General features: G+C 44.6%; 1 protein-coding gene across 1 annotated transcript in view; it reads right to left on the bottom strand.

The window, feature by feature from the left end:
• The window catches only part of LOC147726184 (BOS complex subunit NCLN-like), a 212,513-nt gene extending 190,971 nt beyond the window's left edge, over positions 1–21,542 (bottom strand). Inside the window, exon 1 of the mRNA XM_086960282.1 lies at positions 21,383–21,542. Within this exon, the coding sequence (XP_086816408.1) occupies positions 21,383–21,542 (160 nt within the window). The remainder of the gene's footprint in view (positions 1–21,382) is intronic.
• Between the last annotated feature and the right edge of the window lie 4,056 nt (positions 21,543–25,598).

Genomic DNA, 25,598 nt, shown 5'->3' with positions numbered 1-25,598 from the left:
CTCCTGGAGACTTTGTTCACATGTTTTTTCTTTGTCCTAAGGTCCAACTTATGTGGTCCCACATTTGGTCTACACTTAATAAGATTTTATCTACTAATGTTCCCTTTGTTATTTCTTCTGTATTCCTGGGTGGTTTGGCCCCAGTTTAGGATGTCCCACTCCATACTCGTAAATGTATTGATCTTTGCATAGCTATCGCTTTTCAAATTATAACAACTAATTGGAAAGACACTACAAACGTGGTTTATAATGCTTGGTGGAATTTGTTCTGCCATCATCATAGACTAGATCGCGCATGTGCTTCTTCTATTCCATTGTTGATAAAACGTGATTTACTTTGGTCCCCTTTAACAGACTTTTTATCTAAAAGTGCCTCTTGATCACATGTTATTGTTATATTTAGTATTACTGTTATTATTATTACTGTGAACTTCTCTGTATTTCATACCTCTTTATTTCTCTTACCATAAACTTTTCTATTGCTGTTCCCCTTCCATCCCCCCTTTTGTCCCTTTCTTCCCTCTTTCTTTCTCTCTTCCTTCCCCACAAAATGAAAAGTTATAAAAGCATTTTTTCTTTGTATAGCGTTTTCCCCTTTTGGGGCCTTTCCTGTTTATTGGCACATTATTCTCCACAATTATTTTAATTCCTATTGCTCTTTATTTGTGCTATTGTACTGATGTTTTACATTGTTTTCTTCAACTCAATAAAGCTTTTCAAACTAAAAAAAAAAAAAAAAATTTACCCACAAAGTTCTCCCTAAAGCCTATACCAGCCAACCAATACGCTACAAACCCATAAATTTGGTCTATTTTCATAGAAAAAAAAAATAATTACATTTAAATATTTAAAACACATACAACCGCAACCTTACTTAAAAAAAAACCACCAGTTAAAATATAATCTGGTATATATACACTTCATAAAATCTACATTCACACATTACTTATCTGTCAAGGAGCAGAAGATAAAAGAGAAAGATGGCTGCTGTGATGGGAGTTATTTAGCCGTATGGACATTCTAGTTCTGGAATATTTTTGATGTTGGTGATGTTTCCTTTAAAGGGATATGAGTAGCTGGCATTAAAAGATATAAGCATAATGCTAGCCTTTCGTCATGACAGGAAATCCATTCCAATATGGCTGCTGATGTGCACACATGTTGCAACACTCATTCGCACATGTGCATCAGGTTTTGTATGGACACTTTCCTTGTGACGCATGTTTGTGCGTGCATTATGATGCATGACAGCCATTTTTTATTTACCTTTTTAACATGTCAGATGACAATGGTAGAACAGTAAATCAAATCGAAGGACACAACCCAACCAATCAGAAAACTGTATCTCTGAAATGCTCCTGATCGGTACCAATACAAGAGGAGGAAGAAAAGCCATTGAATCTAGAGCAGACTACTGAGATAGATAACAAAGTCATCCAGTCATGAGCACGTGGAAGACCCTAAGCCTATTCTAAATATATATTATGTATTGGAAACTATAGACCTTGCTAAAAAATAGCTAAAGCTGTCTGTAGCTGAGATCTAAAAATAAATTGTGATTCAAGACCTATCTTGTAAATGAAAGCTGTTCATAGTCGTGATAAGAAATTGCAGAGACACCTAAGTGCTGTCTGAGAGTTAATGCTTAAGGAGGAACTGAGAAGCCTTTAGAACAAAAGTAGGTATTTGTCTACGGGGCTGTGAGCCAGCTAACGCAGCTGGCATTGCAGGCCTTCTGCTCACATCCACAACATGAGTGACAGTGCATGCATTTCAACACGACCAATCAGCATGTGGCTACTAATCTGCAGTGAGTTCCACGTCAAGGCTTTTTCTGTGGCATCACTTAACATAAACCACTATCTTCGCGACTCATGCCAGGCAAAGCAACTAATCAACCTATTGTCAATTTACCAATAGCGTTCCAGAGAAGGGCATAGAAGAAAAAATCCGCCAGCCTCCACCACCAACGCCCCCACCTAGCTTTACCAAACGTGAAAGTCGATTAATAGCTTTACAAACAATAATTTCTATATCAGTATGTTGGTGCCTTGGGTCTACAATGGTTTAGTTAGCTCACTCTTCAATCTGCAATGCAATGTACAAGGACGACAATAACCCCCAACTATGTTACATCCCTTCATTACTGAGGCACACATATGTTAGAAAAATCCCAATTAAAATATTCTCTAATCGCATCAATCGAGCTATTAAAATGGACATTTATAAAATTGATTCTTAAAACCATCAACAACGGAGCAATGGAGACAAATGACGAACTAGAACAGTTGTTCCCAAACTTTTTAGAACCATGACCCATTATTTCATACAACAAACTTTTGCGACCCACCCTCCTTTAAAGGGCATGAGAGCGGACGATTTTTGAACGCGACAAAAGCATCGTGTGGTAGCGCATTGTCATTTACAGACTGCACATTTTCCATTGGAATGGCCACTAACTCTGCAAAGACAAACAATTTACTGATAAACTGTACAGCACACAAATGATATGTGGAAATCGGGTGTCTGTGAATATTTATCATTTGTGTATCATCAAGTCAAGTGTACTAATTTATTTTGATTTTATTTTCCAGCACACTTCAGAATTACATTTTTAAAAGTGCTTCATTTTTCTTTCCTAACTGCTGAATTGAAATACTTCTTTAAAAGTATTTACATTTTGCTATGTGTTGCAAAAAACCACCGCCTTTCCTTTCACACTTCCTGTACTTCAGGAAGATTGTCACATAATACACTTTGAAAACTCCTTTCATTTGCAGACAAAGAAAAGTAATCACCAATCATAGCAATTTGTCAGAAGACAAAGCCCGACATATTTTACCTCTGTTTTTTGAAAACACAGGCAAATGTGAAAAGTTAAACAAAGCATTAAAGGAATCCTTATTTATTGCTCTGACTTTCCCGACCCACCAGAAATCTGGTAGCGACCCATCATGGCAGGTCAACCCCAGTGTGGTAAACATTGGAGTAGAAGCATCACGGATTCTCGGGAAAACAACTGACGAACAGTCTAGTTTTAGGCCTAACTGGAATGAGTTTCTCGCTCTCGCAGAGCTCTTGCAACTGATAAGAAGCTCCCCACGGTGTGCATTGTGTGTAAGTTATATGTGGTTCTCGATGATCTTTGCCATGGACGCAGGCCCAGTTCTAGCGGGTGGGCCAGGCCCACCCAAGCATGAGCCTGGCCCCCTCCCCCCCCCCCCCAAACAGGAGCCTTGGCCCTCGCAGTGAGGGCTTGAAGGCAAGCGTGCAAAGCCATTGGGATCAAAGTGCTTCAACCCTCCCCCGTAGTGTGTGTCAGCCCAGGCTGAGACAGCTTCCAGGGCGCACACACACATAGACAGTTTTAGAGATTATCGCCGCACACAAATACTTCACAGGTCATTAAAAGACCGTTTACATGTTAAATAGGCTTTGTTTATTTTTTCACCCCTTCATCTCCACATGTTGAAGGGAACGGGCCATAAAACAGGAATACGGTAAGGAAACCACGCCGGTACGAGTGAACCGAGGCCTTACGGTAGGTGGGTAGGTCTATGTTTCACTGCTGTTTCTCAAAGCAAGTCTGTCACAAGGCTTTGCAGTCGGCTAGGCGAGGCCTTCAAGACGCAAGAAGTAAAAAAGCACCAAGATGAGAACGCGCTGCAAGAATTCACCGGGTTTAGCTAGAATAATGAAAGAGCGAGCAACATAAGGGTCTTCTATAGCCCACGACACATAGCGGTGGAGGGAGACAGGATAGAAATGCCCGAGCCATTCCTGCATTGTGTGAGGTGTGATATACATGTAAGGGGATGGGATGAGATGTTCTTTACTGTGTGCAGTGAGTCCTTACCGTCTAAGGAAGGTGCAGAGAGTTAGCCACGCCTGAGGGGGTCTTTATTTGGTGCAGTGGGACTGAAATCCCCAAAGATGGTCCTTATTGGGTGCAGAGGGGTTGAAAGGTTTGGGGGAATATTGGAGACCCAGACATGGACCAGGAACACGGCCTATAAGTTAGGATTAAATGGGATTGGCAATACTCAAGGTACCAGAGGAGCAGCAGGGCACAGGGGTGCATTAGCAGAACTCTGTGTGGGTTACAGCTAGTGCTTGAGATGGCAATGTAAAAGTACTGGTAAAGAGTACCTGTCTGCTCCTGAAATGCGACAGTACTCTCGCATTAAATGCATTGTAGCAGTGCTGATACACTTCCCTTCAAACTAAAGATATTCAGATACTCCGTACCGGTCAGTACCTGCCCATTTCGAGCATCAGTGACAGTGCTAGAGCAGTTGAAAGGCAATGGAAGGCTTTCCAGCTCTGGCATGGCGCGGTACGTACTTCTGTAGGCAAGGGCGGCTGAAGGACATTGACAGAGCTGTGTGAGACCCAGGGTTACATTAGTGGGGACCGCGCCATATGAGAAGTGAAGTACATTGATAACAAGCGCTCTGACACCTGAGCACGGAAGACCACTATTGATGAATTCCTGGGTTGGTTCAAGGAGGGCCTGGCGCCTGTCAGTAAAACTCATCCCACACCTGGTTTTACTTAAAGCTTGCTCCCAGCGAGCAGCAACCCTTTCATGTCAAGCTGCTCAGTCCGCCAGTCAAGCCTGGCTCTGCGCCCCCAACCGACCCCCCCCAACACACACACACATACTGCACACACCCCCAACACACTGCCCCTTCCTCGCTCACCATCACAAACACAGACTTGTACACGTCAAGTTCTCAGCCTTCTTTTACCCTCACACACGGTCACCGACCACCAGTACACCCTCGCACAGTTGCCACGTGCCGCCATGAGCAAAACTTTGCTGTGCCGCTGACAGCATGTTTTATCCTCAGATTATAGTTTCGCTTTTAACATAGGCGGTTGTGGCTCAACAATTCACAATGATTCTTCCTCCACCCACTCTGCTTCTCCCCTCTCCTGCCCCCCTCTTCCACAGACACACACCCACCTTTCCATTCACTCCCTACTCCTCCAAGTAAACCTTCACACTTGACTTCCCCCTTAATTCCACACAAATACCTTGCAACTGCATAAACCGTAACCACAACCACTGAACATAATCTTCACAAAAGTTATTTACAAAACTTTAAGCTATTGCCATTATAAATTACAATAACTTTTATTTATGTCTTAATTATTGAAAAAAAATTAAAAGCCATTGTTATTTATAATATCAATACATGTAAGTCACGTAAATACAACACATATTGCATTACAAATGCTATAGGTGTCACATTTGCGAAAGTTATAACTATTGGCATTGTAAATGACAACGCTATTAATTTCGCTATTTTCAAAAACAACACATAAATAAAAAATGTGTCATTTACAATACCAATAGCTCAAACTTTCCTAATGCGAGACCTATTGCATTGCAAATGCTTGTTATCATTGTCTTGGCCGATGCAGGACAACAATAAGACAATACAAAATGCCCAGATAACGCTGGTGATTAATGATCCTGCTGGATGTCTGCTAGTAGTTTTTAAATGCAGATGAACTGTATTTATGTGGCTAGCTCAGTGGGTTACTGCCTTTGTCACAGAGATCCTTCTGTTACTTGCAGTTCAGAAGTTACAATCCTAACATAGGACAATGACCAATGAACTGTCACCAAAGAGCTGCACACAAACATGAATGATATTGCTTGAACTACACTTTTTTGTTTTGTGATATAGTTAAAACTTCCCCAGTCTTTCATTACTCTAATGTTGCTAAAATGAGTAAGTTTGGGCATATATACATTTTTATCAGTAAAGCTGACCCACATGGATTACTCTTTAAATCCTAAGGTTGTGTTTCCCCAGACCAAACCCTCTTAAAATATACTGCCCACCAGTATGGATGACATGTGATTCATACACCTTGTAATCCTCATTGGTTTATTTCACATTCCCTGTAGACTGATTTACATACTTGTATGCTTCATTGTCTCTATTTAATGTGTGCGTGGTGTAAAGTACTGACACACACTACACTGATATGAGTAGCGCTATATAACAAATGAAATGCATATGAGAGAGGGGCTTCGTAAGGAATCTGAGGAAGAGGTAGTGGGAGGGGCTATGGAGCGATGAGGGGCACTGTTGGAGGGTGGCAGTGAGGGAATCCGAGGAAGAGGTCATGGGGTGGAGGGGGGTGCTAGGGAGAGATGAAGGGCACTGGTGTAGGATGGCAGTGAGGGAATTTGAGGAGGAGGTCATAAGGAGGAGGGGGCCATGGAGGGAGGAGGGGCACTGTTGGAAGGTGGTAGTCAAGGTATTTACGGAGACAGAGGTTATTGGTGCAGCGCCCAAAAAAACTTTCGCATCAGCCCTGAATGGCCTTTCTATTTTTGTTTATTTAATTAGCACTCGGATCATAAGGGCTACTGTGGAACTTACTTTAAAGTGTGTGCTAATTATATTTACTACTATATTCAATGTTTTAAGTTTGAAGGTGATTTCACTAATGTTTTTTACCGGGGAAAATGAAAGTGGAGCCTGAGGGTGCTGGGGCCCAAGGTCAGCTGTGAGATAAGGTGCACTGGAGAGGAGTAGTGGATAATCAAGCCTGTAAGGGAGTATGTTGCAGAGTCCGGGGTCAGGTGGAGGTAGTAATGAAGAGGGATTCTCCCTGAGGGCTCGCACAGAGGGGGTGAGGGGTGTCACTTGCCTGATACTCCCACATCAGAAACCTCCTCTTCCCATCAAAGGAACATTACATGGAAAAAACACTTTTTAAGAGTGGTAATATTTAGAAAGAGATTTGGAAAAGAGTCTGTTTTACTGGGCCTTGTAAGACTAAGAAGAGATAAAGGAGGGCCCTGAAGCAGGCCTGGCTAGACATATATGCGACAAATTGAACCCGCAGTGGCCCACCCAAATGCACCCTTAGCCCACCTAAATAAAGATTCCTGGAGGGCGGCTTTCAGTGTGGGCGAGATGGCTCCTGGCCCAGGGCGCCAATTTTCAGAGGGGCGCACGGAGCAATCTGCATTAAAGTCCTGCAGGCAGCACCTTCCCTTGTACTTGACTCTAATGATACTGACTGGACTGCTTTTAATCCTTTTCACCTGCTGCAGGTGCCACTTTACACCCCATTAACAGCCTTCTATCCTGTCCCATTTCCCACTCACGCTCATTCCCCATGGGCACGCCTGTGGCGAGTGCACGAACTTGGTAAATACGCGCAAGGTCTCTCAGAAATCATGTCACTACCAGGGTGGCACAAAATTAAATGGCTGAGCGACATGAAAACCTTGCTATTCAACTTGGGCCTAAATGATGCGTGGGCAAATAGATCCTCTCCCCCAAAGGCAACTCTCAAGAAACTTTATTGGAATTGGATTGCGCTACAACGGAATACTAATGCTTCCTTGGGCAGACTCACTGAAGATTTTTTGAAGTTTAAGGACCTACCAAAACGGGAACTATACTTAGATGTTATCGAAAAACCTTTTGATAGGGTCCTTTATTTTAAATTTAGAGCAGGAACTCTCCCTTTGTATGCTTTTTCTTCATGATGGAAACTGCTTGCACAAACGACAGAGTTTTGCCCAGTATGTCTAGACAGACCAGAGACAGTGGCGCATTTCATGTTTGAATGTGGAGAGTATACCTTACCAAGGAAGATATGGCTCAAACACTTATGCCGCCAGCTGGGCACTAGGTGTCATACGGACGCAATACGCATACTAATGTCTGATAGTCGCACTACTTATGCTTGTGCTCTTGCCAAATTTTTATCATGGGCCTGGTCCATCAGAGCCAAAAGGCTTAAATCAATTGTTTAATTCTTTCTTAAATAATCTATGAAATGATTCCTTTTAAAAACATTGAAATCTTTTTTAAAAAACTGTCTGCACATAAATTTCTTGTACTTTGTTTACTTTGTTTTTTTTTAAATGTACCCATGAATTTTATGTGAAACTTTTATGATAACTTTTTATCGAAATAAAGCCTTTTTGACTTGACATTTCCCACTCACCCCCTCCATGCCGACACACACACACCAACACCGCCATTTGCACCACCAACAAGTTGGCACTGGTGTGATCGACCTATGCTGTGAGTGAATCAGAATATTTGGGGGTGGGGGCATAGATGTTTGTGCTCAGAGGTCAGTCACTGTTTTGATGTCTGAATGACCTGTAAAAATAAAATGAACCCCTTACTACTTTGTTTTATTCACTAGCCGCAGGGAGGGCGCCAAATGTTTTTCCACCCAGCGTGCTATTTGAGCAAGGGCCGGCTCTGATCTTTGGTGAGGGACACAAACATTGTGCCTGACATGTCTATTACTTGTATGGTATTTACCTGTGTCGACAGCTTGTTTTGTGTAAAGAGGTCACTGAGTGTAGAGAAATACACACTTCTGTTTACCCAGTCGTGCAACTCTAACAATTAACAACAACAGGCATCAGTTTTGAGATGTATTGTAACACTCACCAGAGGGCCCTTTTAACCCCTCCCATGCTGGTGACGAACCCCAGCCGTCACGCCCCGCGGTGGACGTGTGCTGATGACGGCTGGGGTTCGTCACGGCCCCGCTCTGTTCTTTTGTTTACTGTACAGCGGTAAAATCGCGGCCGCAGCGAAGGGGTTAAGGAGTCTGTTTCCTGACAGAGGCCATGTCTGGGTCAGGCAAAGCTGTAAATACATGTTTGCTAAACAGAGTAGTGCCTCAATAACGGATTGTGAGTGCAGAGAGACAACTATTAATGTGTGCCACTCAAAAAGCCCATCAGCCATATCAACTCCGCGACCAGAGGACCTACCACGCTCACTCCCAGTGTTCAGTGATGACAGTTCTGCCCGAATAAAGTTATGTGCTCTGGCTACTTCTTGATGTGGAATACACTGCCATGTTGGAACAGTCACATCAAATTCATCTTATTTAGTCTAAATTTTGATCAAGAGGGTTCAAGGGTTGACAGCACAAGTTATCTCATGAGAATTGCTAATCAAAAGCAATTGAAACTCTCAAAGTCCTCGACATTACAAACAAGCATTGGTAAATGCATTAGGTTTCACCTATGTGATTAATAATAAGCTGGTTTTTGTTATAAGTTGTAGGTTGTTGAGTAGTTGTAAATTTAAGTTACAGAAAGTCTGTTAAAGTGTTATGACTTGTTTATGCACAAAAAAGGCAGTATATTGTTCTGTTACTAGTGGTATAGTGTGGTTAAGTAATAGCAAATTTTTGAATGTTGCACCTGCTGCACTATTCAAATCATGACCCCTCTGTCTGCAAGGTAACTGCACTTGTGGTTGCCTGTTTAGGAATACAATATAGCAACATTAGGTGTTTAGTGGGTTGCCTGGAGCTTTTGGTCCCGGTACCACTGCACCTGCTGGGCTATTGAAGTCATGATCCTAGTGCTTGCTAGATAACTGCATTTATGATTACCTGTTTAGTTGTAAAATATAGCAATATTGAGTGTTTTGAGGAGTTCTGACAACGTTTGGACCCGGTGCCACTGCACCTGCTGCACCTTTGAATAAATGACCCTGTTGCTGACAAGACAACTGCACTCGGGACTGCCTGTTTCGTTGTAAAATGTAGCAATATTAGGTGTTTAGAGAAGTTTTTGGCCTAGTGCCAGTGCACCTGCTGCACCATATGCCTGAAGATAACTGCACCTGTGACTGTCTGTTTAGTAGTAACGTATAGCAACAATCAGTGTTTAGCGGGCTGCCTGGAGCTTTTGGTCCCGGTGCCTATGCATCTGCTGCACTACAGAAATCATGACCCTGGTGCTTGCTAGATAACTGCAAATGTGACAGCTTGTTTAGTTGTGAAATAAAGCAGTATTAGATGCTCAGAGGAGTTCTGACAACTGTTGGCCCTGGTACCACTGCACCTGCTGCACCATTTAAATTAAGCCCCTTTTAACTGCAAGGTAACTGCAATTGTTATTGCCTGTACAGTAATAAAATATAGCAATGGAAGGAGTTCTGACAATTTTAGGGTTCAGTGCCACTGCACCTGCTGCACCATTCAAATCATGACCTTGTTGTCTGCAAGGTAACTGCACTTGTGACTGCCTATTTAGTAGTAAAATAGAGCATAGCTCTTGTATATTAACTTTATTTTTAACGCGCAATGTTTATTTCAAAATTTAGAATTTGAGCATAATGACCTAATAGTTTAAGTTGAAAAAATCAATCCGATAATGCCTACAAGGTTCAAATAACGGTACTGAGGCATGTATAGGAAATGCCATAAACGTTCTAAGGCTAAAGCATCTGCTTCACACAACTAAGTAAGAAAAAGCAAGCTTTCCAGCATACTGTTAGAAGCTGTCTGCCTTTTTAGCAGGAAGAGATCCTGACAGTGAATGGGATTTAAACAGTGCGAACAGCTTTAGTAGAAGTATCGTAAATATGTGCAGCCAGCAAATGATATGCCATCAGCAAATAAACAACAAACAATAGATAATGTTTTTTTCTCATTCTGAATAGTAATAGATACAAAGATTTTAATAGGGTCCTACACAAGCGAAGACACTTTACTTATGTCATAAATACACATAGAAATCAAATTCCCACAAGTTGTTCTTTGAGTGGCGTATAAGTATGGCAGTAAAGCGGCATGCCAGATGCAAATTGAATGTGAAGGCCTTTTCAAGACGACATTTCAAAGGAAAAAGTGCTCTTTGCACATTGTAGCACCCACCACTCCATGCTTCACTCCTAGATTTGGGACAATGCGCTTCAAACTGACTCACTGGACACATACTTCAAGCCGACCATATTCCTTCCGCATTGGTATGGCTTGTTTGCTCAGTTGTCCCTAATGTAACTCCTTGATTTTTCACATCCCCACACTGATGGCAGCACCCCCACTCTGAACACTGCTCCAGCATCACTGATTCGCGAGTGCGCGGACAAGGGTCTCTTTGGACTGCAGACTTTCGGTCCGTCATCTGCATTCTCAATGTGCCTGCATTACAACACCTGAGCTGTCACACATGGGCGTCAATTATAGGTCACACCTGCGACCCCTGGCTTGCCCCTTGCGACCCCTGGCACTGCTTTTGCGACCCCTGTCCCCAGACAGGGGTCGCAAAGGCAATGCCAAGAATAGAAGAGGTAAACAGTGCTGTGATGTGCACTGTTTTCTTTCTGCAGCATCATTAGACAATAAAGTCTTTGCTCTACAAAACAAAGACATACAACGGTTCAAAGTATACCCTCTTATAAAAAAAGAAATGGATTTTAAAATATATTCATTTTTAAACAAGATGTCGCTAAACTGTATTATTGTGAACAAATGGAAAATGATGCATTTAAAAAATGCTTACAATGCTGAATCAATAATTTATGTCCATAACTTACTTCACATTCAATATATGGTGTACATGAAGAAATACAAAACCACTCTTGTCTTTTTATTTTTTTCGTCTTCTATATTTTATGCTTGGGGTATGCATTAGGGAAACCATTATATCATGGCAGTTTGTGGTATAAATAATTTGTCTTCCCATTGTTGTTTTATGTTTTTGATGCACTATATATTCTCCTCCTACAACAAACAAATAATTTTCCATGCAATAAAAAGAGAAACGTATAATGTTCCTATCATATGACAGCAACATATTTAACATGTAGGTGGTATATAAAATGGACAAATATCTGTGATAGATAGTGTCTGTTTTGCAATTATATCATTGAAAGGGCTCTTGACTTAAGTAATGTCAGTTAATGTGATGTTATCAGGATTTTAACGTAATATGACATCGCTATCCGGGATGGTTCAGCGTCAAAGATCATGTGATATTATTTCCTGTGATATCATTGGGTCAAAGGGTGGTTATGTGATGTCACTTCAGCTACCCCTTGCATTTTACTGAATTGAAATGGGATCACAATGCCCCAAACAGTAGAATACTGAGAGTCAGAAGTCAGGTAGAGCAGGTGGGAAAGGTGTCCGCTGGGGGTGTCTGCAGCCTGCACACACACTGCAAGCTGTCCAGTGTTGGCAGCTCACTCTGTAATGGTTACCTCATGCCCTTGACCGTCAGACGTCGTTCCATGCTTGGAGGTGGAAAAATAAGTCATAAAGCATTTGCACTTTCCCCTGTGAGCGGCTAAGGTGGGGTGGGCGTCCCATTGGCACCGCCTTTCCCTTGAACCTCGAAAGGGTTCGCAGTACGTGAGTTTCGATTCGTAATGGTGAATTCAAATTGCAACACACTTTGGGGCGTTTTAAATTCTTTTTTGCTCACTCACAAAACGCTATGCGAAAAAAGTACCGAATTCACAATCAGGTACATGCATCAAAGGATTTTGCGATCGCAAACGGTGCGAATCGCAAAAATCGGCCGTTTGCGATCGCAAAATCTGCTTTTTGAATGCATGAAGGGTGAAGGCCCTCGCAATTTGAGAATTCGCAAACATTTGCGAATTCTCAGATTGCGATTGCATTTAAGGAATCGCATTTTGCGATTCCTTAAATGCAATGCATGAAACCTAAAAAAATTGCGAATTCGCAATTAGGGGGAGCAAATTACCATGAGGTTGAACCTCATGGTAATTTGCGATAACTTTGAAAAATGCACGTTTGTGCATTTTTCAAAGTTTCAAGTTGTGCACACACATGCCCTGTGTGTGCACAACATATGCGCACAGATTGATTTCAGGGGTGAAACAGGGTGTCCTTTGGACACCCCTGCACCCTTGAAATCGCATTCTCAATTTGCGATTTGCTAATTGCTAATCACAAATTGAGAATGTCTTCCCATTCATTCCTATGGGCCTTAAGGCCCATAGGAATGAATGGGGAGGTATTCCTTAATTGCGACTCGCAATTTGCGAGTCGCAATTAAGGAATATTAAGAAATCGCAATTTATTTAGCGATTTCTTGATGCATTGCATTTTGCAATTCCTTAATTGCGATTCCTTATTTTTCGCAATTAAGGAATCGCAAAAAGCAATATTGATGCATGTACCTGATAGTGTTTTAGCATCAGACTCGCAATGTCATCTTTCCTGGAGAATGACCTGATTGACAGGTTCGGACCCTGAGGTGGTAAACAGTCACGAGGGCGGCCCCTCATCCACACAGATACGAAAAGGATTACTTGATACATGTCTCTTTAGCTGTCCTGTTCCCTAAAATGACTTCGGCATGAAATGGGGCACATAATCTGGCTGTGACGCAGACCTGCTAGATACAGGGAGACTGGACAGTCTAGAGAGAGAATTATCCCCTCGCACTCTCCTATCTAAGCTCCTTTCCTACCTTCTTAGCACTGGCCTCGAGGGAGGGCATGAGATTGTGTTTTTAACCCTTCCTTTTCCATCCCAGCAGTTTTGTTCATTTATTTTTGCAGCACAAATACATTACACGAAGTCTGATTTTTTTAAGGCGCTGGAAGATTTGGGCCACCTGTACGACCAGCAGATATTGCGACTTGCAAAAACTGATGTACAACAGTCTCTAAAACACTGTTTACGATTCTCAAATGGGTCGCAGAAGGCCTGCTTCATTAATATTCATGAGTCAGGTCACAATTTGCGACCCATTGGGAATGGCAGACACTCACAGGGATGGTGGCATACTGGGGTCAGTAGACCTCCATGTCTGTGACTGCATTTTAGGTCAGCGCTTGAGCTGTCTATGTGAGTCATGCAGTATATACTATAGCGTGGAATCTTTCTGGAAGTTCCGCCCACTCTCCACCCATCTTTTTGATTGGCTTATATCCTAAATGCTGCCTTCTGATTGGTTTTAGGCTTGTTAGTTCCTCCTCCTGATAGACATGTTGTCATTTGAATCCTTCCCTGGCTATTAGCCCCTTTACTCCAACACTATTTTCTGCCATGTGTCCCCGCCCCCTCCCTCAGTTTCTCACTTCTCGCCCCCCATCACCCTCTCCACTCCCGTTTGTGCCTTCTTAAAAGCCTGCACTCCCATTTCTAATGCAATACGTCTCGCGTAAATGCGAGTCGTATCGCATTGCAAATGCTTGTTTTAAAGTAGTGCAGTTTGTGCCACTCTGTGAGCAGTCTGTGTTCCTTGAGGCGAGAGCCCATCCCGCAGTTGTGCTCAGTTAAAGGCGGGAGCCTACCCCGCACTTTGGAGCCAGAGAAAGCAGCGCGACCCGGAAGTCAGGTGCCCGTGCCTGGTTGTAGGTGGGCCCGAAAAGGAAGCGCAAAGACCAGAAGCTGGTGACAAACTTTCTGTTCACTGTCGCATATTGCTGTCACCGGTGCACTGTGCATGTGATGTAGCCCCTGGGGTGATATCAGCTCTTCCCTTGCACTGCAAAAATACGGGTGTGCTTCGAGCTTCAAGGCGCGGGCTGATAGTGGTTAAAATGCAACATTCAATGGGGATGAGAGAGTCTCTGGGAGGGCAGTGGGCGAGGCAAAATCTTCTCTACCTGCACTCGGGTTACCTGCCAAGCCACACATCCTCCTCGGTGTGTGTACAGTGCTCGCTTCTGCCTGTGACCAGGTGTCCTGTGTGGTTCAAAAACACAGGGTTGCTGCTGCCATCACCTTTTCCTTCGTTGCAGTAGGTTCGAGACAAAGCTACGGAGCAGCAGGGGCATGGTGTAACCATCCTCCTCAGCAGACCAGACAGAATTGTTTCTCGGTGACCGGCTAAGGATTTCACGGCTTCAGAGGCACAATGACCTGCCCCCTTCTGAGTGATGTGATCCTCTGCACATGGGAACTGTGACAGAGAGACCTGGAATCTGACCGGACCTTGCTCAAATATTTGGACCTGACATCTGGAAAGAAGCATGATCCTACGAGAGGACTTCCAGGTATTGTACAGTGAATCTGAACTGGGAGCCCAATAAGACAGTGTGGCAGTGCTTTAAGTGGGCCGGGTCCCGCGGGTGCTCAGCACCTGTAGTTCTAAAAAGCAGGGGCTGAGACAAGTCTGTATCGGGCTCTCTAAATAAATCTTAACTCTGCAGCAGTACCACCCTTCACTGCTTTTGAGGTAACTTCAAAGAGACTTGTTATAGTTTTTTCATAGTCTTATCATTTCAGAACAGAAGCATTTTTAATATTACATACAACAAAGCCATAGTTGTTCCTTATTTATCTTATGCAACTAATCCTGGGGGCTGCAAAGCCCTGTTCTAACCCATGCCTTGGTGTCTGGCACCCTCTACTGATATACGAAGATGGCAAACAGTGGCAATAACATTTTCCCTAGAAAGCAAGTGGTACCCACAAGTGTACAACTGGAGCAATACTGCAATGGCAGGGATATCTTGTGCATAGTCATATACACCCATAACAAACACACACATCAGTGCAAAGAGAGGATTCATTTACTGAGAGGAGGAAGCAACAGTACAGATGGTGAAATCTCCTCCTGAGCAAGGATATTCAGAGATCCATGTACATGTTCTGTGGTGTAGAAATGTGTACTGCTCTGCCCTACCTATAACAGGCTTGCACAGTTTCTTTCCTAGCTGCATTGGTCCTCTAAAAAAATAGAAGCTTGCACCTTTTCTACCCTACCTGCCCTACCTGCATAAAGGAAGGAAGCTTACACAGTTTTTGACCTACCTGTACCAGTCCTCTATAGTAAGAAAGCTTGCACAGTTTCTGCCCTACCTGTACCGGTCCTCTATAGAAAGAAAGCATGTACTGTTTCTACCCTCCCTGTACTAGTCCTCTGTAGAAAGAAAGCATGCACTGTTTCTGCCCTACCTGTACGGGTCCTCTAAAGAAAGGAACCTTTCACTCTCTCTGTTACCCTTTCATGCTCTCTGCCAGCTTCTGTCATATTGGTTTACTACAGGTCTTCAAGCGCAGTTTTTTTTCCGTGCCTTTTAAACAATGTCCATCCCTCAAATTCACGCTCTCCTCCTCTTCTAAGGGTGTCTTTTGTGTACAAAGGGGCTCCTTTATGCGACTGCGGCCTGCTCTCCCCTTCTTTCTCACACACTCTTTCTGCTCCTCTGTCTGGAGTTCATTCACCACTTCCTGCACAAACTACCTATCCCTCTCTATCTTCCTTTTTGTCTATTATGTGCAGCACTCACTCCGATCCGGAGGCCGCATGTTCTTTTATAATGCGGCAAGACTATGGAATACTCTTCCGATCTTCCTCTATGCAACAACTCACCCCTTTTCGTTCAGGAAACAATTGAAAACATGGCTATTTCAGACCCTTCGGTAAACATCATCAACTGTTGCTTGCTGGTGTTAGCGCTGGGATGCCTAACGGTATCCATGCGCTCCATCTAATGCTAATTAATAATAATAATAATAATGATCTGTTCACCATTCCACATAATTTCACTACACAAATACACTACACACCACACAATTCCAACCCACACAATTCCACAGCTAACAATTCCAGTTCAACCCACAAAAATCCACTCCAAACAACGTGCATCCACTCCACTCCAAAGCAAAACACATTGATAAAAGGCATTGTCATTTACAATGCCAAAAGCTCTAACTATGACAAATGCGAGATCGATGCATTGCAAATGCTTGTTGAATAAAGCTGGTTAAAGGAAAACAGGATGCATGTATAAAAAGAAAAATTAAACGTTTTTGTTTCATTTTTTAAGAGCAGGCAGTGGTCTCTAGGATCACTGCCTGCTCTTGAAAAAACGTTTTTGCGGCTTATTACAAAGGGGAAGGGTTCCCCAGATGATCGCTTCATGTTTGTGACTGCCTTACCACCTACTTGAAGTAGGCGGTATACAGCGTTTGTTTTGAAACCGCAATTCGGTCGCAAAACAATCATACATTCCCCTGCGATCTGCTTTTCGGAAAGGCCGCCCTTGGCATGCCCCTTTAACGACTCGCAAATCCTATTTTGCGAGTCAGTAGCATGTTACTGACTTGCAAAATAAGGTTGATGCATGCTACAGCCCATTTTAGAAGTTGCAAATGGCCTGATTCGCTGTTTGTGACTGCTAAAGACGGTCGTAGATGTGTCCCTTAGTGATGTGCCCAGAATCACAGGATGTTGAGGCAACACCAAGACTCGAACCTGGATTCCCCAGTTCCACGGTCAGCATCTCTAGCCATTAAGCCACATCTCCCCACCTCCTTACCTTCCTACTTAGCTGTTTTGTCTCACTCCCTCCCTGATCATTCACTGCCAATTAGAAGGAGCAGCTGGGTGAAGCAAGCCATGGTGCTCTCAGCAGTGTGGAGTACTCTGCCCCCTCCCTCTAAGCCCAGCGTTTAGTGCTTGGGATGGGAGTGAGGAGGACAGCGACAGCAAAGAGCAGTGGCAAAGCAGCCAATAGACAGAGCAGAGTGGAGTAGTCTGGATAGTCATGATGGGATTATTGCTGGTTTGCTTTTACAGTGCTTAATTTGTGCCAGTGTTTGCCGGTGGTCAGCACAAGCTAATATTTCTTGACATCAGCACATATTTATGACAGTCTATCACATGGTGGCACACTCTTTCTATTTTCAAACATTAGCAGGCCATTTAACAATACAAAATACATTAAAAAATATTAGAACATTGGAATGTTGGGAGCTCCATTGAAAACAATGGAGTGCTCTGGGCTTCTAATGGCTGGTGTAAGCCTGGAGCTCCAACATTCCAATGTTTCTTTGTTCACAGCTCTGGCTGTGAACAAAGGCTTCAGGGAACCTGAGGGGATTCCAATCCCCTCACGCTCCCTGAAGGCTTTGTTTTTTTTGTTAGAACATTCTGCCCTCTAGTGACAGAATGTTCTAATAGCCTTATAGCCCTTCGTAGATGGGCTATACTGCTATTAAAGTCCCTCTCCCTTGTTAAAGGCCCTCGCCTTCGGCTCGGGGCCTTTAACGCTGGAGAGGGCCTTTAATAGCCAGTATAGCCCTCTACGGCGGGCTATAAGGCTATAATAATACCATCAACTCAAAGCGGTTCTTACACCTATGGATGGCCAGACGTAGTCCATACTGTAACTTCTGTAGGAGAGTGGTGGTAAGTAGGTAGCACTGTTACTGGCATTTGGCAGCACTGGCAGTGAGAGTGGGTGGGTAAAGCTGCAGGGGCCTCTTGAGAAATATTTGACTCTGGCACTTATTTTTCCATAAGTTAAGCACACACCTGAGTAAAGATAGAGGGAGCACCGAGGCAGGTGATGTCAATGCCGGGTGGTTTTATAAGAGCACAAGACTGCAAGTTTCAAGGTGTGCAGACTCATACAGTTATTGTTCATGTAACATTCATAAGCGCTCCTAACCCTCCCACTGTGGGGAAGTGGCAGCCCGGGGTCGATAGGTGCGCCGCACAAGAGAAAACAATGTATGCAGCACGTGGTTGCCCCAAGAAGTATCGTAGGGTTTGGGGGAAGTGGTTGGGGGGCTTTTGTTTAGTTTTCTAGGGGATTCTCCAGATGCTGTCCTTTTGATTTGTATGTACTTGACCTCTGGTTCGTCCAGACCATTGTATACATTCTTTTGTTATCATGGAACCTTGATGATAGGCTGGTATTTTTTGATAAAATCAATAAAAATGTGTTTATCAAAAAAAACATTCATAAGCGCATCCATACGTCGATAAAGCATTCTTGGTGGGATAACAGCGCCTCTAGACTTTGGGCTTCTAGGTGTACCACCACCAACTTCACCTTCCTCGGGGGGCTTTCTCTGTCCAGGGAAGCATGCTCCGGAAGCAAGAGGGGAACAGGGGAAGTCGTCTGGAGCTTGGAGGGATTGTGAGACCTCCCTGTTTCTAAAATGGGAACTTAACTGCAGTGGCAGCTGGCATGTACAGAGGGTGGTGAAGCTGGGGGAGGGAGGGGGGAGAAAATATACTTTCCTCCCTGCACAACACGACATCCTCCTCCTTCAGTCTTCTCTGAAGGCAGGATCCAATGTGGAACCCAGCCAACTCCCATGATAGAGCACCATTTCGCTCTTTCATTTGTAGGGGTGCATTATAATTATGAGTAGTTTGCGCCAGCGTAAAATCCTTTATTGTGTTAACATTTGTGTCATTAGATCGTGTACTGTAATAACGTGAAAAATTAACTGCTGGAGGTATTTCAGTGTAAACGTGAAGAAATCAACATTGCAATTACATGTGGCCAGATGAAAACCTTAATGTGTAGAATTGTACATGTGGCTAATGAAATTTCCAGGATTAGTGTGCCTTGATTTAAATGTGTAGTAATAATGTTCACTTATACGTGTGCTTTATAAAAGTGCATGCCATTTCTTATGTTGGCCGATTTCTGTAGGTCTGAATTGTGTTCTTTCTCATAGGAGAGAGTGTGGGAATCAAGGTCATTGAGTCAAGGCCTGGGAGCATCGCTGACATATGGAAAGTTACCTACAAGGAGGTGCCTTGCTCGGATGGGGTGACGCTGAAATGAATTCTGGGAAGCTACCTGAAGGTTCTGAGTTAGGGACAGAGTCCGGAAAAAAAGTCTGCCTTGCTTGAGAGAGAAAGCATCTTCGAACGAGCTCTGTTGCTTTATGCTACCCCACCCATTCAACATGAATGGACTTCTTAGTAAGCCTTCAAGAGCTCACACCTTTATAGAACTTGCCTGGGAAATGCTAAGTAGGGAAGTCACATTAGCGGTCGAGTAGGGATAGACTAACGGTTTTCACTTACGAACCTCCAATTAAGGGACATTTTGACGTCAGACCCATCATATTCTGTGTCCTGATTCTGGAACTCGTTATTCTGTGCATGCTGCCCCGTCACAATTTCACTCGTAGATTTGGCTCTGTATTAGTTCCAATCTATTTCTACACCCTCGTCTTGAGGTGTTTGTATGTTCAAATGTTCTTGTATTTTTAATAAACTACCTAAACGATGGATCAGGAGTCTGTGATTCTTCTGAGTTATAGTTCATTGGAACAGTAATGAGTAATTTGTTAACAATTTTCCTCCCTTCCGCACTTTCATGCAGACAAAAAGAGACATTGGCCTAGGATTCCAGAGTAAATCTAGAATGTGGAACCTGGCTCCTTCACCCCTAACCAATCCTGGTGCTGCTTTCACCAGCATGAGAGCAGAGCGAGAATTGGAGGAATCGGCCTCACTCAGCGCTCTCAAGAGCACTGGAGGCTTGCCTATTCAGGAAAGCAGCTGACCAAGACAGCTAGGTTAGAGAAGTTTGAAATGTGCCTTTCTGGCTGGCCGTCGCAAGATGGCCGCTCAAGAGACAAGCGCATTCTAAAGGGCGCCGCTCCCTGCAGCCACTCGGCAGCACTGGCCCCGCCCCATCCTGTCAATCAGTTCGGGGCGGGCGGTTTCTGAAAAATAAAATGATAATAAATAAACTATGTTACCATTTTATTTTTCAGCTCTGGACTGGGGCGTTTCTTTGTGGGGCAACGCTCCTCCCCTCAAACGGAGGAGCCGGCCCTGCTTGAATGACTTTCAAATGAAAAGACACTAGACACTAAACTAAACCTGCAGTGCTATCACTCAGCGTCCCTTTGCATTCGACTCCACAAGTAAAACACTGCCACTGGCAGCTATACCAAGAGAGGAGGACATCTATGTGCGCAACGCAAGACACTGAAACACACAATTTAAGGTGTATCCTCGACCACGTTCCCACGTGACTTACTTCTTCAAGCAGAAAGTGCTTTGGGGCCTTGCCAAAGGGTAGGTGTAGGAAAGTGTTGTATAAATGGCACAATACGTTATGCAGAACCCATCCACTCTCAGTTGGTCCGTGTGTGCCTGTTTTGCCTGTATTTATGGTTGAATTCCTCTTTGTTCGCTGTGTGGGAGGAGATGTGCCTAGTGTCTCGAGCTGCCACCTGTGGGACCTTGGGATCCAGGCTGGGTTCTCGGTGCTAGACTCGACATTGTGTGATCCTGAGCGAAGCACAATCTCCATGTGTGTAAAATGTATTTGTGTAATCCCCTCTTGATGTGCACAATATTGGAGATCATCTCCCGACCCCTCACGTAATGTACAGCGTTCCCTTGCTTCACAGCTAGATTGGCGCTATATAAACGCCAATACAGACATATGCTGGTTTTAGTTGGCACGTGCATTCTTGAAATATTACACATTATGCAGTTATTGCTTATTTAACTTGCCCGAATATTATGGCTACTTCAGGTAGGTAGTTTATACACTATACCCTCACTTAAATCTTATCATTAATACAGGAAACAGGGAAAACACTCAGGCAGGAGAACCGAGCGCCTCTGACAGGGGTTTCTTCTTAAATGGCAGAACTGGGGTCACCTCACCACCCCAAACTAAACCCTCGCCCATCTGAAGAGTGCATGGCTCACTTTCAGCGCCTCAAACTCCTGATGTGGCTTCCTTTAGCTCCAGTTCCAGCCGGGCATTTCCAAGGACAGTAAGTGACTGCCATGTTCCGGCGGAGCCGCTAAGGTTAACACCGCCCGCCCCGACCCGGGCTCTAGTATATAGCGCAGAGACGTCGGATGACTTACCGTGGCGCTGGCCCTGCAGGTTGTACTGCTGCATGCGGTAGACGGTGAACTCCAGGGACAGGCCGGCCCCGGGGCACAGCATCAGCGCCAGCATGACTGGAGCAGCCAGGGCCGTCAGGGCGGCGGGGCCCCTTCCGGACAGACCCCCCTCGGGCCCCATGGTGCGGGTCATCTCCTCCGCGGCCTGGCTAGTCAGAAGCCGGCCTCTGACAGTGAAGTGCCCTGGCAGGTCTGATCGGCCCACGCCGGCGTCCAGACACCACGGCCTAATCGGATAAGACGGTCGCCTCTAATCACCCCCAAGTGAATGAACCCGTCTGAGCCTCTCGGTCCTCAAACTCTGCCGGGTCAGACTAATTAAGGACGGCGGGGGTCTAGGAAGAGCAGAGAAGCTTTCAGTCTATCAAGGGAAAATCAGCCCATGGGTAACGTATCGATGCCATGCCAGGGCTATGAAGCGCTACATGAAAACACCTTCTTTGCTTAAAATCCGCAGGACATCTTAGGGCCACCTCGTGGGTAGAAAAAGAACAAATGTACACCGTATTTTCCATTGTATAATTTTGAAGCAGCCTCTTGAGGGCACCAGGGAGTAGCAGTACCAGCTATCTGCAGTGCCTAGAAACTGTAGTGTGGTATGAAGCCCTTTAAAAACAAGTTGTCATGCGTTTATCTACAACGTTTCTCAATCAGGGGGTCTCTGTACAAATAATATCGCTGTGCTTCACACAGATATTAATTATAACATTGTGTTGTTTTGTTCAGAGGCGTTTAAGGCATGGGCACAGAGGGCTATGGCGCAGGCCCCCACTTTTCTAGGGCCCCTCTTCTTCAGCTTTTGTAACAGCCACAGACTGTCTACCTTTTCAAATAATCAGTTTGTTGATCTACTTTCTGTTTTTTTGTGCAGCCTTGGCTGATTGTGGTTAGATTCAGCAGGCACTCTATCCTTTTTGAGTTTATAGTCCCAGTTTACCTAAACAGGCCTTTGCCTGTGTGCAGCACTTGCCACTAAATGTGCAGTGCAAATTGGTATTTGTGCTTCCTTTGTGACTGCATTAACCTTGCAGAGCTGCTGCCAAACCGGGGCAAACACAGCCTAGTTCTACCTGACTCTGAATCAGTGCTTAATTTGAGCTGGTGGTTTCCGGTGCTCAACACCAGCACTTACTCATCAGCACCAGCGCTTCTCATGAGCAGCAGTGGGACACATTCATTTACGGGGAGATTAAATGATTTGCCCCGAATCACAGGATGTTGAGCTGACACAGAGACTCAAAGTCGTCAGCTCTGGCCATTACACCACATCCTCTCCCTACTTTCCTGGTTAGCTCACAGGAGAAATGGACTAGCTGCATCTTATTTTTTTTTTTACAAATGAACCAACTCTCTGAATACCAGTCCCATGCAGTTCAGGCGGTGCAGCAAACAAAAGCACCAATCAGCATCGAATGCCTGATGGTACACGCAGACCAGCTACACCACACAAGGCTTGGTCGGATCAGTAGTCTGTCTGCTTTTGGGGCACATTCCATCTGGAGAGCGCTTTGCCGCGGTAGGGTTCGAGGGCAGGCCAATGTCAAAGTGCATTGCAGAGCGGCATTATGTGCTCCCTACACGACTGCATTGGCCATCTGGTACCGCTGCTGGTTCTGTGCTATCACAGTCACGTTCCACCTGACTTGGAGTCCCAGTACCTCATAGAGCTGAGACAGTACTACCCCCTCAATGCACAGGATCAACAGTGAGGCACAGCTGCCTTGTTCACACATCTTGGGGCAGATTTACAGGAAAGTGACGCATCTGTGAAGATGCGCCACTTGCCCTGCACCACTGTGAGAATCCCTTGCGCCACTATGGATGCGCCATATTTACTATACAGCGCACCAAGGCACAAGGATTGACAGATGCATCAGAAATTCTGACGCATCTGTTGACGCAAAAGTCACGCATTGCTGGAGTCGTGTCGCAAGCACGATGCAACTCCAGCAATGCAGGGGGATTCCTATCCTCATTGTACTGCGTCACTCCTTACGCCTGCTTCAAGCAGGCGTAAGCATTTGACACAGTTGCGTCCTAGAAATAGCGCAGTGAAATCTTGTAGATTTCACTGCGTCACTTCTACGAGGCTTTTTTTGGGTTGGAACGCCCTCCCTGCATACATTATACCTGACGCAAGTATAAAGTGACACAGGGCTTTACAACGTGACGCATCTCCCTAGATGCATCACGTTGTAAATGGGCCGCATTATTACGCTGCTGCTGCATCACAAAAAGTGACGCAACTGCGGCGCAAAAATGACGCAAGGGGCTTGTAAATCTGCCCCCTTGCCTTTTGGCTTTACTGTTGTTGCTGAGACTGTTTCTTCCAGGGATGGGCCCAGATGGAGCTTGGCCAAGGAAGAGGACTGCCAATGATCCGACCATAGTTGTAGAGGAAGTGAATGAGCTGAATATGGATAATAAATTCAGAGTTGCTCAGTGCAGGGGGACCCCCACATTATCTTTGGCCTGGGACAGCGGGCCCCCTAAATCCTTAAGATGTTTTCCTGCCTTTCTGAAATTGCTAAGTCAGCATTTTTTTAAGAATCTTGTTGAATCTCTGCAGTTTTGCTAATTCTTTCCAGGATATATTTTTTTTGTTTTGTCTTAATGAAAAAGAAGTGTGGAGTTCTACGTGGTTTGTAAAAATTATGGAAGATGCACGTTTATGTGAACTAAGGAGGGTGAAGTCAAGATTATCATAAATCCAAGAGGCTGTTTGTGCTCCCTTTTGCGGTTTTGATACAGACAGCTCCAGCTGTCTGTCTGGAGACAGTATTATCTATAATTAGGGCTCTCGGTTTTATGGTATTCATTTTTTTTAAAATTTCCATCTGTGTTAGATGGGGCTTCTGATTTTCTAAGGTAGGCACTTCAGCCAGGCAGAACCCACCACTCTAGTCAGGTTAAGTCAGATACACCCCAAGATAACCTGTGCTCCCCTCTGCTAGCTTGGCGCAGAGTAGGCACGCTTATCATCAGAGGCAACGTGTAAAGCGTCACTGCACACACTCTCACAACAACACAATAAATACTCAACAAAAAGATACTCCACACAGGATTACATAAAATGGCTTTCTATTTTATGAATCGCAAAAGACCAATGCAACATGTATCAATTAAGTACTTCAGACCAGCGACCTCACACGGTGACACAGTGTGTCACACGATTTCGGCTACTTTCACCCGGTAAGGAACCAAAACCACATGGTGGCAGGGACAATGAGATGAAAACCACTGTAAACAGTGGATTTCCAGCAGTAACCAGTTGATGTCTAATAAGAGGTCTGAAAAATTCCCAGGACTTCGGCAACAGTCTGGATGAAACTTTGATTTTATTATTTAAGAGAGGTGTGGGGGGGCTTCATAAGGAGCAGACTGTCACTTAGACAGCTCTCTGCACACAGCCCGTCCACTCCAAGGCCCTGGCATTAATGTATAAGTTGGCAGGTATGGTACTTTGGAAATAATGCAGGCTGTTAGGGTAAATCACATACATTTCAGTAAAAATATAGGGTGCGGCGTACCTGCACTCCTATTACACTTTATGCAGTATTTCCTGTGAGTCCTGTTGAAATGATTGCATTAAGACAACAAAGTAGGGCACAGGAGCACCTAGGCACCTACTACACTTTATACTGTAATCTAGTGCCTTCCGGCACAGTGCAGTCCCTAACGACTGCTCAGTGCCGCTCTCCGGGTCTCCCACAGGGATTTCTGCCCCACAAAGTGTAAGACGACAATGGTACCAAACTCTAGCAAGTCTGGAGCCCTGCAAGGCTGCCCAGACTTGCAACAGATGGAGAAAATGACTTCCCATGAAGACCCAATGGTCTCCCAAGCTGTGGCAAGTCTGAAGCTTTTCGTGGCTACAAAGACTCGCGACATGGGCAGACAAGGAATCCTCATGGAGCCGCTCATGAAAAGAGCCCGAGACACCTTCACTGACATGTAACGTAGGGAGCGTCCGAGTCCAGCGGACTCGGACGCTCCCTACGCTGCTCCCTGACTCACCTGCTTCCCTGCTGGGTATCGTTAAGCAGCTCCGCTGCTCGCTTTGGCTGCCACTACATTGCTGCCTGATTAATTTGCATCGCGCTAATTCCGCATACCTTCGCCGATTTAAAATTACCGATTTGCATAATCTTTATTAATTTGCGCCGCTCCGCTGCTT

Source organism: Lissotriton vulgaris, chromosome 3_1 (assembly GCF_964263255.1).
Source record: "Lissotriton vulgaris chromosome 3_1, aLisVul1.2, whole genome shotgun sequence".
In the NCBI taxonomy this organism is placed as follows: Eukaryota; Metazoa; Chordata; class Amphibia; order Caudata; family Salamandridae; genus Lissotriton; species Lissotriton vulgaris.
The sequence above is the reverse complement of the archived record's forward strand: the minus strand, read 5'-3'. Positions and strand labels throughout refer to the sequence as shown.